The 16,477-nt window shown below is 46.1% G+C and overlaps 1 protein-coding gene across 1 annotated transcript in view; it reads right to left on the bottom strand.

The window, feature by feature from the left end:
• Positions 1-16,477, bottom strand: part of TRAP1 (TNF receptor associated protein 1) — a 53,179-nt gene that overhangs the window by 19,484 nt on the left and 17,218 nt on the right. Inside the window, exons 2-4 of the mRNA XM_077906407.1 lie at positions 2,830-2,994; positions 1,515-1,597; positions 134-274 (exon numbers count right to left, since the gene is read on the bottom strand). Coding sequence (XP_077762533.1) covers positions 134-274; positions 1,515-1,597; positions 2,830-2,994 — 389 coding nt within the window. The remainder of the gene's footprint in view (positions 1-133; positions 275-1,514; positions 1,598-2,829; positions 2,995-16,477) is intronic.

Genomic DNA, 16,477 nt, shown 5'->3' on the forward strand with positions numbered 1-16,477 from the left:
TTTTATAGTAAGTTAAAACCCAAGTCAACAATGAAGTGAAGCTGAGCTGGACACAGTGAAGATGTGTCCAGCTCCCCCGCTCCAGGTGTGAAGAGGGTCGGCGCTTCGAGGCAGGACTCCCAGGAGGGGATACCTGGATGGTGATGGTGCCTTTCTCAGCGTCCGTCTGTAAGTGGATCTCCATTTCCGGCAGTGTCTGGCCTTCAGACAGCAGCTTGTGACGCAGCTTTTCCAAGGCATCACTGGCATTGGAGACCAGCTCCCGTATAAACACCTACAGAAGCGGGAAGATGACGCTAGCACCGTGGGACATACCGGTCAGTAGCACCCGAAGTGTGTGTTAAAAGTTGGGAGACAGGGTAGCCCAGGTGGCTCAGCGGTTTAGCGCCACCTTCAGCCCAGGGCCTGATCCTGGAGACCCGGGATTGAGTCCCACACCGGGCTCCCTGCATGGAGCCTGCTTCTCTCTTTGCCTGTGTCTCTGCCTATCTCTCTCTCTGTGTCTCATGAATAAATGAATAAAATCTTAAAAAAAAAAAGTTGGGAAAGAACTGTCAAAGAATACTGTGGTTTTGTCTTTTTTTTTTTAATACTCAGTGTTTTAACCATTAAAGACCTCCCACTTTCCCAGAGGCTTTCTCTAGCACAGGTCCCAAAATGACTCAAGGCCCAGGCTTCTCCCTGACACAGCTTGAAGGAGTAAACTCTAACCCTGCTGCTCCGTCCTGAAAACGGAGCAGGTGCCAATCTGTTACATCAGCTCGAACTTTAAGATCCTGGTGCCATTGCTTCCGGCTCAACTCTTGGCCAGGGATGTCAGAATATGCCCTAACACTGTTTCTTTTACCTCCTGAAGATGGACTTCATGGCTTCCTGTAGTGAAGGCCTACCATGTGAGGGGAGGAAAGGGCCACAGAGCCCAACTACATATCTGCGTTGGAGAAGCACCTTGACCTCAAACAGACCTTCTACCTCCACATGAGGGAGGAAGTGTGGTGATGTGACCCCAAGAGAACAGAAGCTGAAGATCACCAGGATACTTGAATATGGTATGCAACAGCACAAGCCTTGAAAGTACTTCCTAAAAAGTCCCTTTTAACTTTGGAATATTGTGCTTTACTCTTCCTCAAAACTCCTCTCTGCATTCTAGCAATATCGAGCATGGAAATGGACCACTTATTCTTGACTTCTCCCTCCACCTGTCACTCCTCACCGCCACTACCACAGTAATGAAGCCCAGGACCCCATGCCCATACCTGGGGGGATTCTAAATGATCAACAAAAATTAACTCCTGGAGTCAATCTAGCACAAAGAATCATCTGGGCCTATCTGTCCATGAAACCTAAACAGATTTTAGTAAAATTACTTTCGTTGGTAGCTAAGATCCAGACCTACCCAAATTTAATGTGTTCTCACAGCTTTATACTACCTGGCATTTTCTTAGAAGAGCATAAAAATTATTTTCTCAAAAAGAAACCCCGCTAATACTAGGAATGATTAACAGGTACTGCACCTCTTTTTCTGAGTACAAGGAACGGGCAACAATGTCCAGAAGCTTCTTTGTTTCAGCCTGGAACTCATGTTTGGAAACGGAACCTGGTAATGAATCACAGACACGACCAATAAAGTTCAGTTTCTATTTTCATGGAATATGCTACGCAACATTCAAGAGAATGTTTCAGGTAGTAAGTTTTAAACATTTTTTTCTTTTCTTTTTTTTTTTTAAACATTTTTTTCAAAAGAGTGAACAAAAGGGTGCCTGGCTGGCTGAATGAGTGGAACATTGCACTCTTGATCTTGGGGCCGCAAGTTCAACCCCACATTGGGTGTAGAGATTACTTAAAAATAAAATCTTTTTTTTTTTTAATTTTTATTTATTATTTATTTATGATAGTCACAGAGAGAGAGAGAGAGAGGCAGAGACACAGGCAGAGGGAGAAGCAGGCTCCATGCACCGGGAGCCCGATGTGGGATTCGATCCCGGGTCTCTGGGATCGCGCCCTGGGCCAAAGGCAGACGCCAAACCGCTGCGCCACGCAGAGATCCCTAAAAATAAAATCTTAAAAAAGAAAGTGAACAAAAAAAGGAAGGAACAAAGGCACTGGGGCTCTGAGGCAGGAGGAGGAGAATAAGCCAGTGGTCCCCTCTCTCCACAGTAAGGGGCAAAGGGAGCCTCCTCCGCTTCCCATCGCTGAGACCTGTCGCCTCAGGGGCTACCTCGAGGGCCTGTCCAGGCCAGCACTTCCCAAGGTGCTTGGAGGGGAAAGACGACTGGCTCTAACAACCAGACCCTGGGTTCTAACAACCAGACCCTGGGTTCTATTCTTCAAAACCAAATTTGGTTTTCAAATTATTTAGATAGCAAATGAACAAGAAAACCTCACTTCTTGACCCAAACATCAAAGACTATGTTGTCATCTCCTGTGAAAGCCAGAAATAGACTCACTTGAGGACTGGCTCCAGATTGCTTTTCTAGACTTCTGAGTTGACATACAGCTTGAGAGTGCAGTCCTGCATCGACAGGGCCAATGCTGGGTTTACACCCTGCTTCCCTGATTATTAGCAGATGTGCCATGAATCACGACCACTCAGGGAAGGTGGCTGGCCGCAAGCTCACGGGTGACCACCAGAGGGGGCAAGACGCACCAGGATGGCCGTCAGAAGCTCCCTGCCAAGCAGGAAACGGAGGATGCTTTGTTTTGGGAAACCCTCCCTCCAACTAAGACCTTTCGTCTGAAGCAAGTGGGCGGCTCTATCAATCACTGCTTCTGCCTCAGAAACTTCCCCTTCTAGGCCAGCAGTGGGCCTATGCAGGCTGCACACAGTACCCTGAACGGTCTCGGTGCTGCTGATGATGGAGTGCAAGGGCTCCTCCGTCCGGTCCTCAGCAGCCTGCGAGCTGAAGAGCCGGCCAGCGTGGAAGCTTGACGCAAGGCTTCGCCTGGGGCTCCGGGACTGGGCTGGAGTCCTCCAAGGACAAAGAAAGGGTTTTCCTAGAAAGACAAACATGAAGAACAAACATTTAGTAAGACACTGGAAACAGACGTCTGGTGGGTCCTGCAAACATTAACGTGGCGATCTCTAAGGCAGGCCATTGCTTGAAAGACCCAACATCACCTGAAGAGATGGAAGTGACTGAACGCTGAGCGGCTGGTGGGTACTTCAGACGAGATCGGGCACTCAGGGAGGCAGGGCCATACACGGTGGGTACTGCAGTGTACGTTCTGGTAACATATCCTCACACATATCAAATTCCAAGAATGAACCCCAACTAAGGGGCAGAGGCCTCTGTCACCAGTGCCCATGTGTGGCCCCGGACAGATCCTGCACAAACCAACAGAATTCAAACAGGCCTCGGCACACCCAGCTCCCACCCCTACTCCGAGCCCAAAGCAACACAGGCCAGCCTTCCTTACCCTCTGACAACCATGAACAGGGGAAGGAAAAAAGATACCCTTAAGAGGGATCCACTTTTTATATGAACGCTCCGAAACACTCTCACACGTTCTAACGAGCCCTCAATGACTATCTTCCCTTTTGTCCAAAACTGTCAATTTTTTAAAATTAGTGTATTTAAAAACTGAAAACCAGGGGCACCTGGGTGGCTCAGCAGTTGAGCATCTGCCTTCAGCTCAGGTCATGATCCCGGGGTCCTGGGATCGAGTCCCACATCAGGCTCCCCTTAGGAAGTCTGTTTCTCCCCCCACCTATGTTTCTGCCTCTGTGTGTCTCTCATGTATAAATGAATATTTTAAAAAATTAAAAAATAAAAAATAAAATAAAATAAAAACTGAAAGCCAGCAAATGATCTCCTCTACCTTGTAATCAGGAAAGGGACGCACACTGTCACACTCTGCGTGCAGCACAGCGAACAGAGAACCCAGTGTGAGGGCAGGAGGCAGACGTCCTCGACTTGGCGCGGCCGCCCGCGGCCTGGCGCTGCACAACCATCCTCCGCGGACAGCCGTCGTCCACCCGGCGGGACGGAACCCACACTCTCCAGCAGCCCCTTGGGACAGCATCGCTCACCTGACTCCAAGACTCCCAGGCCAGGACTGGCGCGACGGAGGAGGTACTTACTGCCCAAGGCTTTCAAGGAGACAGACCGGACACCCCAAGCGCCCCCCGCTGTGCCCCACACACGTCACAGTCAGAAAGGAATGATTCAGAGTGTCCAGAAAGGACCTGAGGTTTCAAAACTCAATCAACTTCCACATTCCTATGAGGTATAAAAATTTGCCTTTTCTTTAAGCTTATTCCTGGATTTCCAAATAACATGACCTTTGCACAACACCTTAAAAACATTTAAAGGGATCCCTGGGTGGCGCAGCGGTTTGGCGCCTGCCTTTGGCCCAGGGCGCGATCCTGGAGACCTGGGATCGAATCCCACATCGGGCTCCCTGCATGGAGCCTGCTTCTCCCTCTGCCTGTGTCTCTGCCTCTCTCTCTCTCTCTGTGAGACTATCATAAATAAATAAAAATTAAAAAAAAAAAAACATTTAAATATTCAATTTTGGGATCCCTGGGTGGCGCAGCGGTTTGGCACCTGCCTTTGGCCCAGGGCACGATCCTGGAGACCCGGGATCGAATCCCACGTCGGGCTCCCGGTGCATGGAGCCTGCTTCTCCCTCTGCCTGTGTCTCTGCCTCTCTCTCTCTGTGTGTGACTATCATAAATAAATAAAAATTAAAAAAAAGGGATCCCTGGGTGGCGCAGCGGTTTGGCGCCTGCCTTTGGCCCAGGGCGCGATCCTGGAGACCTGGGATCGAATCCCACGTCGGGCTCCCGGTGCATGGAGCCTGCTTCTCCCTCTGCCTATGTCTCTGCCTCTCTCTCTCTCTGTGACTATCATAAATAAATAAAAATTAAAAAAAAGGGATCCCTGGGTGGCGCAGCGGTTTGGCGCCTGCCTTTGGCCCAGGGCGCGATCCTGGAGACCTGGGATCGAATCCCACGTCGGGCTCCCGGTGCATGGAGCCTGCTTCTCCCTCTGCCTATGTCTCTGCCTCTCTCTCTCTCTGTGACTATCATAAATAAATAAAAATTTAAAAAAATGGGATCCCTGGGTGGCGCAGCGGTTTGGCGCCTGCCTTTGGCCCAGGGCGTGATCCTGGAGACCCAGGATCGAATCCCACATCAGGCTCCTGGTGCATGGAGCCTGCTTCTCCCTCTGCCTGTGTCTCTGCCTCTCTCTCTCTCTGTGTGTGACTATCATAAATAAATAAAAATTAAAAAAAAAAAATTAAAAAAAATTTTAAAAAAAGTCTAAAAAAAAAAAAATTAAAAAAAAAAGAAAAAAATATTCAATTTTCAAACAGCCTAAATATTTAATAATCTTGGCCTAATTGCATTGTTCACTTTATCCACATAGTTGAAAAATATAAAAAAAGAACACACACCTCACAGATTATTTCATTTCTGTCTACAGAGCTCCTTATTCTTTTTAACGAATGGTATTCCACTGTAATGGGTAAGTACTTAGTGTTCAACTGATGGATGTTTAAACTGTTTCTAGTCTTATGCCGTTAAAATAATGCTCCAGGTAGCTCAGTTGAGGAAGCGTCTGCCTTCGGCTCAGGTCAGATCTCAGGATCCTGGGATCAAAGCCCCGCATCAGGCTCTCTGCTCTGCAGGGAGTCTGCTTTTCTCTCGCCCGCTCTCTCCGTTTGTGCTCTCTCTCTCAAATAAAATCTTTAAGATTTTATTTATTTATTCATGAGAGACACAGAGAGAGAGGCAGAGACACAGGCAGAGGGAGAAGCAGGCTCCATGTAGAGAGCCCAATGTGGGACTTTATCCTGGAGTTCCGGGATCACACCCTGAGCCGAAGGCAGACACCAAACCACCAAACCTGAGCCACCCAGGCGTCCCTCAAATAAAATCTTTGAGCCCAGGTGGCTCAAAGGTTTAGCGCCACCTTCAGCCCAGGGCCTGATCCTGGAGTCCTGGGATTGAGTCACACGTCAGGCTCCCTGCACGGGGCCTGCTTCTCCCTCTGCCCATGTCTCTGCCTCTCTATCTCTCTGTGTCTCTCATGAATAAATAAAATCTTTTAAAAAATTTTTAAATAATGCTCTGAAACGTCAAAGAATTATCTACCACATGTCACCCTCCTTTATGGACAAAAAGAGATGATACAAAAAGATATGCATGTTTCCATTCTTCTGTGCAGAAGAAACAGTCAGGATAAACCAGAAACTTGGGAGATCATGTCACAGGGCTGCTGGAAGAAAAGTGGCACACACTGGGTGGCTAAAAGCGGAAACCTAGCCCCTCACAGTTCTGGAGGGCAGAAGTCCAACATCAAGGTGTGAGCAGGGCTGGTTCCTCCCAGAAGCTCTAAGGAAGTTTGGTCTACACCTCTGCCAGCAGCTGCCTGGCTCCGATCTCTGACCCTGTTGTCACATGGTCTCCTCCTCCCCGTGCGCGTCTTCCCTATGTCCAGATCTCCCTGTCAGACACCAGTTACACGGGATTTGGGGCTCCCGCTAATTCGGTACACTCTCATCTTTTTTTGCATCTGCAAAGACCCTATTTCCAGATAGGGTCACATTCACAGGTACCCAGGGGTAGGACCTAAACATATCTTCTGGAGGCACACAATTCAAACCACAAGAAACGGACTATCTAGAAGGGCTGCGAACTGTGTCCGGGGGTCTGTGGCAGAGCATCAAAGACTGGGCAGCGGAAATCACAGAAATTTTCCATCTCAAAGTTCTGGAGCCTAGAATGCCAGCACGGCTGGTTCCTTCTGAGGCTGTGAGGGAGAATCTGCCCTCAGCCCTCTTCGATTCCATAGCCTCAGGTGTCCCTCAGCTTGGATGTGGCATCTTCCCTCTTGCACATCAGACTCTGTATCCAAATTCCACCGTTTTATAAAGACATGGTCATCCTGAACCAGGACCCACCCTAACAGCTTCATCTTAACTTGATGAACTGCAAAGACCTCATTTCCAAATAAGGTCATATTGACAGGTCGTGGAGGTCAGGATTTCAACATCTTTTGGGGAAACAACACCTCAACTCATAGTGGGCACATGGGAACAAAAGAAAGAGTGGGGAGTTGGGGACAGGGGAGCAGAGCCGAGGGGCATGTGACTTTTCTGAGCCCGCCCCTTTGTATATGTGACTCTCAGTACTACAGTTCTCACGCAAGCAGCAAGGAGTACGGAGGGGCACCTGGTGTGCATGGGGGACATTCCATAAGACAGAACCCTAACAAACACGTGTAACTGTGTTATGAACAACAGAAGCACCCTAAAAGCCAAGAATTATCCCAGGTGACTTCAGAAAAAGGTGCTGTGGTTGTGAAGTTAGCCTCAGAAAGCACTGCATATAATCACCGCAGCAGAATCTTAGTGCTTCTGAACCTGCTTCACGCAGACACGGATCTGGCAAGTAAGTACCTGGTGGGGCCCGAGTCAGGAGGAAGCAGGTACCAAAGCGGGGGGGCCAGCTTCATGCGGAAGTGGAGGCACAGTGCGGCCACGAGATTCCTCCTGACTTACGGCAGGGGTGCAGGAACCAGTATGGGGAGCGGGGGTGTGAGTGAGTGAGGCCCGCAGGCGGGAGAGGCCCAGCAGCAACGAGCTAGGGAGGCCCAGGCCTCAGGAAACATCGCAGTCCTGGGCACACTGTGTTGGACAGTCACCCTCCCCAGCATGCAGACCTGGGTCAGGCCTCAGGAAACATCACGGTCCTGGGCACACTGTGTTGGACAGTCACCCTCCCCAGCATGCAGACCTGGGTGCCTAAAGGCCGTTCTCCACAGCCCTTGGAGAACACAAAGATGTGCCAGACGGAAGGAAGGGCCCCCGGGGATTGGGTGCTTCGAACGGGCACAGGCTCCAACTGGAAGGTGCCTCCGAAGGCAAATCCTAGGACTCTGTGAGCGACAAAAGGATGACAGTAACGGACTGCAACCTTATAGCCGGCAAAGGAAGTAAGAATGTCAAAAAAAAAAAAAAAAAAGTTAGTCCATGCTTAAATGACTTATCAATACATGGAGGAGAAAAGACCTCTTCCTCACAGCACAATTACAATGAACAAATAAATGTATTATGAATGGTGGAAACAGTCAGCATCGGGCAAGCACGGTAACAGCTATGACAGGTATACACTGTTGAGGTGTTAAACGTCCACGAGAATATCTGCATAATCTCACAGTATTCCCCAAAGGACACCCAAAACAGTTGTTTGCCATGAAGAAAGTGGAAGATACCTCTTGACCAGGTAACCACAATTGCCGTCACCACGAACAAGACTGGTCAACATCCTGAAATCCTGGTGGGGTGGGAGGGCATAGCCTCCCTTCCCTTGTCTTCTTGCCAAAAATGCATCTCCGCCTTATATTACATGTTGACAAATTGAATTTAAATTTAAAAATGTGAAAAAATATATATTATAAAAATAAAAAACAAGGAGAAAAAAAAAAACACATCTCCACCTAATCATAAAAACACCATCAGACAAACCCAGATCAAGGGATATCCTATGAATTAACAGGCAGTCCTCTTAAAAAAATGTCACAATCCTGAAGGATACACACAGACGGAGGAACCAGGAGAAGGCAGAAAGGAATGAGAAGGCACGCAGACCCCCCTGAGGTATGGGGTCCTGGACAGAGGAGGACACGGATGGGTAACACTGGTTCAATTCGAATAAGATCAGCACATTAGTCAACAGTGCGCCACCACCACTACTTGATTTCCTTTTTTTTTTTTTTTTTTTTTTTTTTAAGATTCCATTCATTCATTCATGAGAGACACAGAGAGAGGGGCAGGCAGAGACACAAGCAGAGGGAGGAGCAGGCTCCATGCAGGGAGCCCAATGTGGGACTCGATCCCAGGACCGTGGGATCACGCCCTGAGCCGAAGGCAGACGCTCAACCGCTGAGCCACCCAGGCGTCCCACTACTTGATTTTCTAGTCACTGTACTGTGGTTACCTAAGATATTAACACTGGGAGAAACTAAGGGAAGGGAAGCCTGTTATTACTTCTGTAACAGCCCTGTCGAGTACAAAATATTCCAAAATAACAAGCTTCAAAAATAAAAAGCAGCACTCTAAAGAATATTCTCGTACACACATCATTTCATTCGTGCCCGGACACACATCTGAGCACACATGTAGATGTTAGGGTCACAGGTCCCAGGTCACATCCAGTTTACACTGTGGTCAATGCTGCAGGTCACCCTCCAGAGACCATCAGCTTACACTCTTGGCAGCAGCATGTGCATGTGTGTCACCTTGCACTCCGGCCAAGACACGTTAGAAAAACTTTGGACTTTGGCCTATTGGTCAAGTAAAAATTTTGCTATAGTTTCTGTTTACATTTCTCTCATTACGAGCAAGACTGAGCACCTATCCATATATTTTTCAAGATAGGATTTTGGAAACTTTTTTTTTTTTTTTAATTTATGATAGTCACATACAGAGAGAGAGAGAGAGAGAGAGGCAGAGACATAGGCAGAGGGAGAAGCAGGCTCCATGTACCGGGAGCCGAGCACAGCCTCAGACTCCATGAAGTTGATGCAGCCATGCTAGGCGAGGTGAGCAGCCTCCCAAAATTTGTCCTACTGATAAAGGCCTTCCTCACTCCAAGATTCAACAGTTTCCCCATGTCTCACTTTCCCTATTCCTGTTGCTTTCCCCACTGAGTAGGATCTTTTTGGAACAATTTGTTATTCACAATAGGAGAAACAGGAGTCCTCCTTGTTAGGGAAAAGAAAAAATTACTAATCCGTATTTCCAACCAGGGCTTTCAGACTTTCCATTATAACTGCACGACAACTGTAACCAACAGCACTATTAAGAGCATATTTGATTGAGAGTTAACTTCCCACAGGGACTGTAAGAATAAACCAACAGTGCAGCCAATCTGCCTGATGCAGATACAAACACACTATCTGCACAGTAGCTGTCCTCATGTTTCCTCTACACCCTGCAGGAAAAACCACAAACCTCAGGGCTGGTGGCAATGCCTGCGTGTTAATCTGTTTGGTGGTTTGGGGTGGCACAAAATGGGAACAATAGTTTGATCTGACATCCCACACAAACCTGCCAGTGCTCATACTGTTTCCTCTGCCTGCAAACACATCCCTCTCTCTGCCCAAACTATTTCAGAGTCCAGTGTGAAGTCCTCCCACCCCCAGCACTTTGGAACCGCTTCTCTCTACTGTGAATTCACAGAACTTATTTCCTATGCCGCTCATTTCAAACTGCTGCTCTAAGCCAGCTTGTGGCATTTCCCCTCCCCTCCCCTCCCCTCCCCTCCCCTTTTCTCTTCTCTTCTCTTCTCTTCTCTTCTCTTCTCTTCTCTTCTCTTCTCTTCTCTTCTCTTCTCTTCTCTTCTCTTCTCTTCTCTTCTCTTCTCTTCTCTTCTCTTTTCTCTTCTCTTTTCTCTTCTCTTCTCTTTTCGGCTCCATGCCCAGCATGGAGCCCAGTGTGGGGCTTGAACTCAACCCTGAGATCCATACCTGAGCTGAGATCAAGAGTTGGATGACTGGGGCACCTGGGTTGTTCAGTTGGTTAAGCAGCCACCTTAGGCTCAGGTCATGATCCCAGGGTCCTGGGATTGAGGCAGCCTGCTTCTCCCTCTCCACCACTTGTGCTCTCTTGCACTCTCTTGAGCTCTCTCTTTCTCAAATAAATAAAATCTTAAAAAAAAAAAAAGAGTTGGACACTTTACCAACTGGGCCACCCAGAAGCCCCTTTTATTACTGGCTTTTTGCTCATGTAGAACATGTCTGTATTTCTTAGTATCAAACAAATGAAGGTGAGAGCACCCGTACTTCTCCATACTCCATGGCCTCTAGTGCAAAAGCAGCTCTCGTTTGCATCACTGCAAACATCACCATGCTCAAGAACAGTCCATCTGGGAGCCTGATCAGCCAAAAGACAGTGTTAGCGGTCTGGCAGGGCCATTTCTGACTAGGAAGCAAGAATTAAAAATGCAACTGCCTACACGGGCAGCCAAGTAAGGTAAAGGAGTCAAAACACACTGGGGACTTTCCTTTTTAAACAGCTTAACGATAACCCACAACCCTCGGACCAACTGGGACTTTCCTTTTTAATCACTCATCTCCCCTCTACATCAGCCATTGTTCTTACTATGGTTTGTCTCTTTAAAAGATTTTATTTATTTATTTATTTATTTATTTATTTATTTATTTATTTATTGAGGCAGAGCACATGTACAAGCGGGGGTGGAGGTGGGGGCGGAAGGAGAAGAAAAGGAAGAAAAGCAGACTGCTGAACAAGAAGCCCACGTGAGGCTCAGATCTCACAACCCTGAGACCATGACCTGAGCTGCAATCAAGAGTTGAACGCTCCGGACACTCGGGTGGCTCAGTGACTGAGCATCTGCCTTTGGCTCAGGGTGTGATCCCAGATTCCTGGGATTGAGTCCCACATCAGGCTCCCCTTGAGGAGCCTACTTCTCCCGCTGCCTAGGTCTCTGCCTCTGTCTCTCTCTTATGAATAAATAAAATTTTTTAAAAAAGAAAAGAATGGGATGCTTAACTGACTGAGCCACCCAGGCACCCCTGTTCTTACTATGGTTTTGCTTCATAATGACATCTTAAGTATAGTACTTTAGATATGGACACACTTAGTATTTTAAGCCATGAGAAATATGTAGACTGTTCAGACTGTTTTCCTGATTACATATCCCAAATGGACAGTCTCCCTTTTAATCACATGTGGAAGAGATAAGAATAATTTAACTTTTTGTCTTTACTAGAGAATGCCACTGCCAGTACAGCAGAGTTACAGCCTCCAACCAAACTTCCTGTGGATAACAAACCTCCTGTGGGTAACAATCATAAACTTAGGAACCACAAAAAAGGACCACCTAAAAGGCTCTGAAGAACTCATCAAAGACAAGCAGGTTCTGGATGAGAGCTGACACTTGGAGGAAGGGAACAACACAGAATGGAGGCAGGTTCAACAAAGGGAGGCTGGCTGACACACACAATGTATATTTTTTTCTGGCCTAAAGAACCAGAGAGATTAGAGTAACCATAAAAGGTGAAAGGTAGGGATCCCTGGGTGGCTCAGCGGGTTAGAGCCTGCCTCTGGCCCAGGGCCTGATCCTGGAGACCCGGGATCGAGTCCCACAATCGGGCTCCCTGCTTCTACGCTCATGTGCTCTCTCTGTCTGTGTGTCTCTCAGGAATAAATAAATAAAGTCTTAAAAAAAAAAAAGGGTGGGGATCCCTGGGTGGCGCAGCGGTTTGGCGCCTGCCTTTGGCCCAGGGCGCGATCCTGGAGACCCGGGATCGAATCCCACGTCGGGCTCCCGGTGCATGGAGCCTGCTTCTCCCTCTGCCTGTGTCTCTGCCTCTCTCTCTCTCTCTCTCTCTCTCTCTATCATAAATAAATAAAAATTTAAAAAAAAAAAAAAAGGGTAAAAGGTATGTGTGGGGTGGGGGGTGTCCCAGAACGGAGAGTCAGAGAAAGGGAGCTCCCAGTTCAGGGAATAAATTCTTCTAAGTCTCGGAACATCTGGGTGGCTCAGCAGTTGAACCACGCATGTGTGGGGCTAACTGCAAACAGCCCATTAAGGATAAAAGAATCGAACTCTTCTGTTTGCAGCTTGAGTCCAACCCGTTTAATAGCCCACTTTAAAACAAGAAATACTCTTCAGAATAATACAAAAGAAGAAACTCCATAAGAGGGCAGCCCGGGAGGCTCAGCGGTTTAGCACCGCCTTTGGCCCAGCGTGTGGTTCTAGAGACTCAAGATTGAGTCTTGCGTCGGGCATGAAGCCTGCTTCTCCCTTTGCCTGTGTCTCTGTTTCTCTCTCTCTCTGTGTCTCTCATGAATAAATAAAATCTTAAAAAAAAAAAAAGAAAAAGAAACTCCACAAGGTAACATCCACAATATCCAGGATGTAATAACAAGTTACTCTATGTACAGAGAAACAGGACAGCGTGACCCCTGCTCAAGAGAAGGGTCAATCCATATAGATCAATGGAACAAAATAGAGAACCCAGAAATAGACCCTCGATTCTATGGTCAACTAATATTCAACAAAGCAGGAAAGACCATCCACTGGAAAAGGGACAGTCTCTTCAATAAAAGGTGTTGGGAAAATTGGACAGCCGCATGCAGAAGAATGAAACTAGACCACTCTCTTGCACCATACACAAAGATAAACTCAAAATGGTGAAAGATCCAAATGTGAGACAAGAATCCATCAGAATCCTAAAGGAGAATGCAGACAACCTTTCTGAACTTGACCACAGCAACTTCTTGCAAGATACATCTATGAAGGCAAGGGAAACAAAAGCAAAAATGAACTATTGGGACTTAATCAAAATAAAAAGCTTCTGCACAGCAAAGGAAACAGTCAACAAAACTAAAAGACAACCTACAGAATGGGAGAAGACATCTGCAAATGACATATCAGATAAAATGCTAGTATCCAAAAAAAAAAAAAAAAAAAAAAAAAATGCTAGTATCCAAGATCTATAAAGAAAGAACTTACCAAACTCAACACCCAAGAAACAAATAATCCAGTCATGAAATGGGCAGTAGAGATAAACAGACATTTCGCCAAAGAAGACATACACATGGCCAACAACCACATGAAAAAATGCTCCACATCACTTGGCATCAGGGAAATATAAATCAAAACACACTGAGATACCACCTCACACCAGTGAGGTGAAATTAACAAGACAGGAAAAAACAAATGTTGGAGAGGACATGGAGAAAGGGGAACCCTCTTGCACCATTGGTGGGAATGCAAACTGGTATTGCCGCTCTGGAGGTTCAAGAAGTTAAAAACAGAGCTACCCTATGATCCAGCAATCACACTACTGGGTATTTACCCCAAAAATACAGATGACACCTGCACCCCAATGTTCATAGCAGCAATGTGTCCACAATAGCCAAATAGTGGAAGGAGACACGATGTCCTTCAACAAATGATGGATAAAGATGTGGTATGTATACACAATGGAATATTACTCAGCCGTCGGAAAAGACAAATACCCATCATTTGCTTCGACATAGATGGAACTAGAAAGTATGGAGGGTATTATACTGAGTGAAATAAGTGGAGAAGGACAATCATCATATGATTTCACTCATACGTGGAATATAAGAAATGGTGAAAGGGATTATAAGGGAAAGGAGGGGAACTGAGTGGAAAAAATTAGAGACGGAGACAAACCATGAGAGACTCCTAGGAAACAAAGGGTTGCAGAAGGGAAGATGGGTGGGGGGATGGGGTAACTGGGTGATGGGGACTGAGGAGGGCACTTGATGAGATGAGCACTGGGTGTTATACTATATGTTGGCAAATTGAATTAAAAAAAAAAAAAAAAAGAGGGGATCCCTGGGTGGCTTAGTGGTTTGGTGACTGCCTTTGGGCCAGGGTGTGATCCTGGAGTCCCAGGATTGAGTCCCGCATCGGGCTCCCTGCATGGAGCCTGCTTCTCCCTCGGCCTGTGTCTCTGCCTCTCTCTCTCTGTGTCTCCCATGAATAAATAAAATCTTTAAAAAATAAATAAACAAAAATGAAAAAATGAAAAAACTAAGAGAGAGAGAGAGAGAAGGGTCAATAAATGGAGACTGGTGCCAAGAAGAATCAGATGTTGGAACAAAAGGTTTCAAAACAGTCTTAAGGAACACCTGGGTGGCTCAGTGGTTGAGCGTCTCGAGTCCCACATCGGGCTCCTCTCAGGGACCCTGCTTCTCCCTCTGCCTCTGTCACTGCCTCTCTGTGTCTCTCATGAATAAATACATAATATCTTAAAAAAAAAAAAAAAAAAGTCCTAAATTAAAGGTGGGAAATTTCAGAGATATATAACCCCTCCCCCTTTTTTAAGATTTTATTTATTTATTCATGAGAGACACACACACACAGAGAGAGGCAGAGACACAGGCAGAGTGAGACGCAGGCTCCGTGCAGGGAGCCCGACATGGGACTCGATCCTGGGCCCCAGGATCATGCCCTGGGTTGAAGGCGGCGCTAAACAGCTGAGCCACCCGGGCTGCCCAAGATATATAAACTCTTAAAAGAAGAACCAAGTAGAAATTCTAGGTGCAAAAATAAAGTAACCGAAATTTAAAAATTAATTAGAAAGCTTATCAATCAAGGGGAGACACCAGAGAAGACTCTGTGAACTTTAAAAAAAGACTGACAGGAATTACTCAGTGTGAAACAGAGGGGAAAAAGATTAAAAACAAATGAACAGGGGATCCCTGGGTGGCTCAGAGGTTAAGCATCTGCTTTCGGCCCAGGGCGTGATCCTGGAGTCCCGGGATCAAGTCCCACATCGGGCTCCCAGCATAGAGCCTGCTTCTCCCTCTGCCTCTCTCGCTGTCTCTCATGAATAAATAAATAAAATCTTTAAAAAAACAAAAAACAAAACAAAAAAACAAATGAACAGGGTCTCAAGCATGTGTGAGACAACAGAAAAAAAAGTTTTACATACATGTAAATGGAGTTCCAAAAGGAGATGGGAAAGAGAATAGGGCAGAAAAAAATATTTGAAGAAATGACTGAAAATTTCCCCCAAAGTTTGTGAAAGACATAAATTTACAGATTCAAAAAGCTCAGTGAACCACTACCAGGATAATTTCAAAGAAAAGCACCCAGGCATATCATAGTCAACTGCTGAAAACCAAATAAAAAGAAAATCATGGAAGTAGCCAGAGAAAAGCAACATATTACATGGAAGAACAATAATCTGAATGACAGCTAACTTTCCAGAAGGCGATGGTACATCTTTAAAGTCTTCAAGAGCAGACAGGCAGGAAAACAAATGCTACAATTCTTCAGGCTGAGTGGAAATGCTCTCAGATGGAAACCTGGATCTTTAAGAAAGAAGGCAGAGAATCAGAAATGGCAACCTGGAGAAATATAAAAGTATTTTCCTCTTAATTAAAAAAAAATTAAAACATCGTCTTATGGAGTTTATAACAGGTGTACATGCTATACATATGACAACTCTAACATAGAGGATGGAATACAGAGAAGAAATGCACTTTAATACAGGTGCAAAGTTTTTACATTTTCTACAAAGTATTGCAGTAATAATTCTAAACAGACTAAGAAAGATGAACACCGCATTCACCAGAGTAACCACTAAAAAAATGACACAACGGATAGCTTAAAAAAGCATTAGATGAACTAAAATGGAATTCTAAAAAATATTTACTGATCCAAAAGAAGGCAAGGAAAGGAGGAGAGAGGGGGAAAAAATGAGAGAAGACAATAAAATAGAGATAAATCCAACTATACCAATTGCATATATATTTTTTAAAGATTTTTCTTATTTGAGAGAAAAAGAGAGAGCAAGCACTAAGTAGATGGAGGGGCAGAGGGAGAAGCAGACTCCCTGCTGAGCAGGGAGCCCGACACAGGGCTCGATCCCAGGACCCTGAGATAATGACCTGAGCTGAAGGCAGACACAACCATCTGAGTCACCCAGGTACCCCTGCATTTTCTGTTAATGGACTA

This window comes from Canis aureus, chromosome 8 (genome assembly GCF_053574225.1).
Source record: "Canis aureus isolate CA01 chromosome 8, VMU_Caureus_v.1.0, whole genome shotgun sequence".
Classification (NCBI taxonomy): Eukaryota; Metazoa; Chordata; class Mammalia; order Carnivora; family Canidae; genus Canis; species Canis aureus.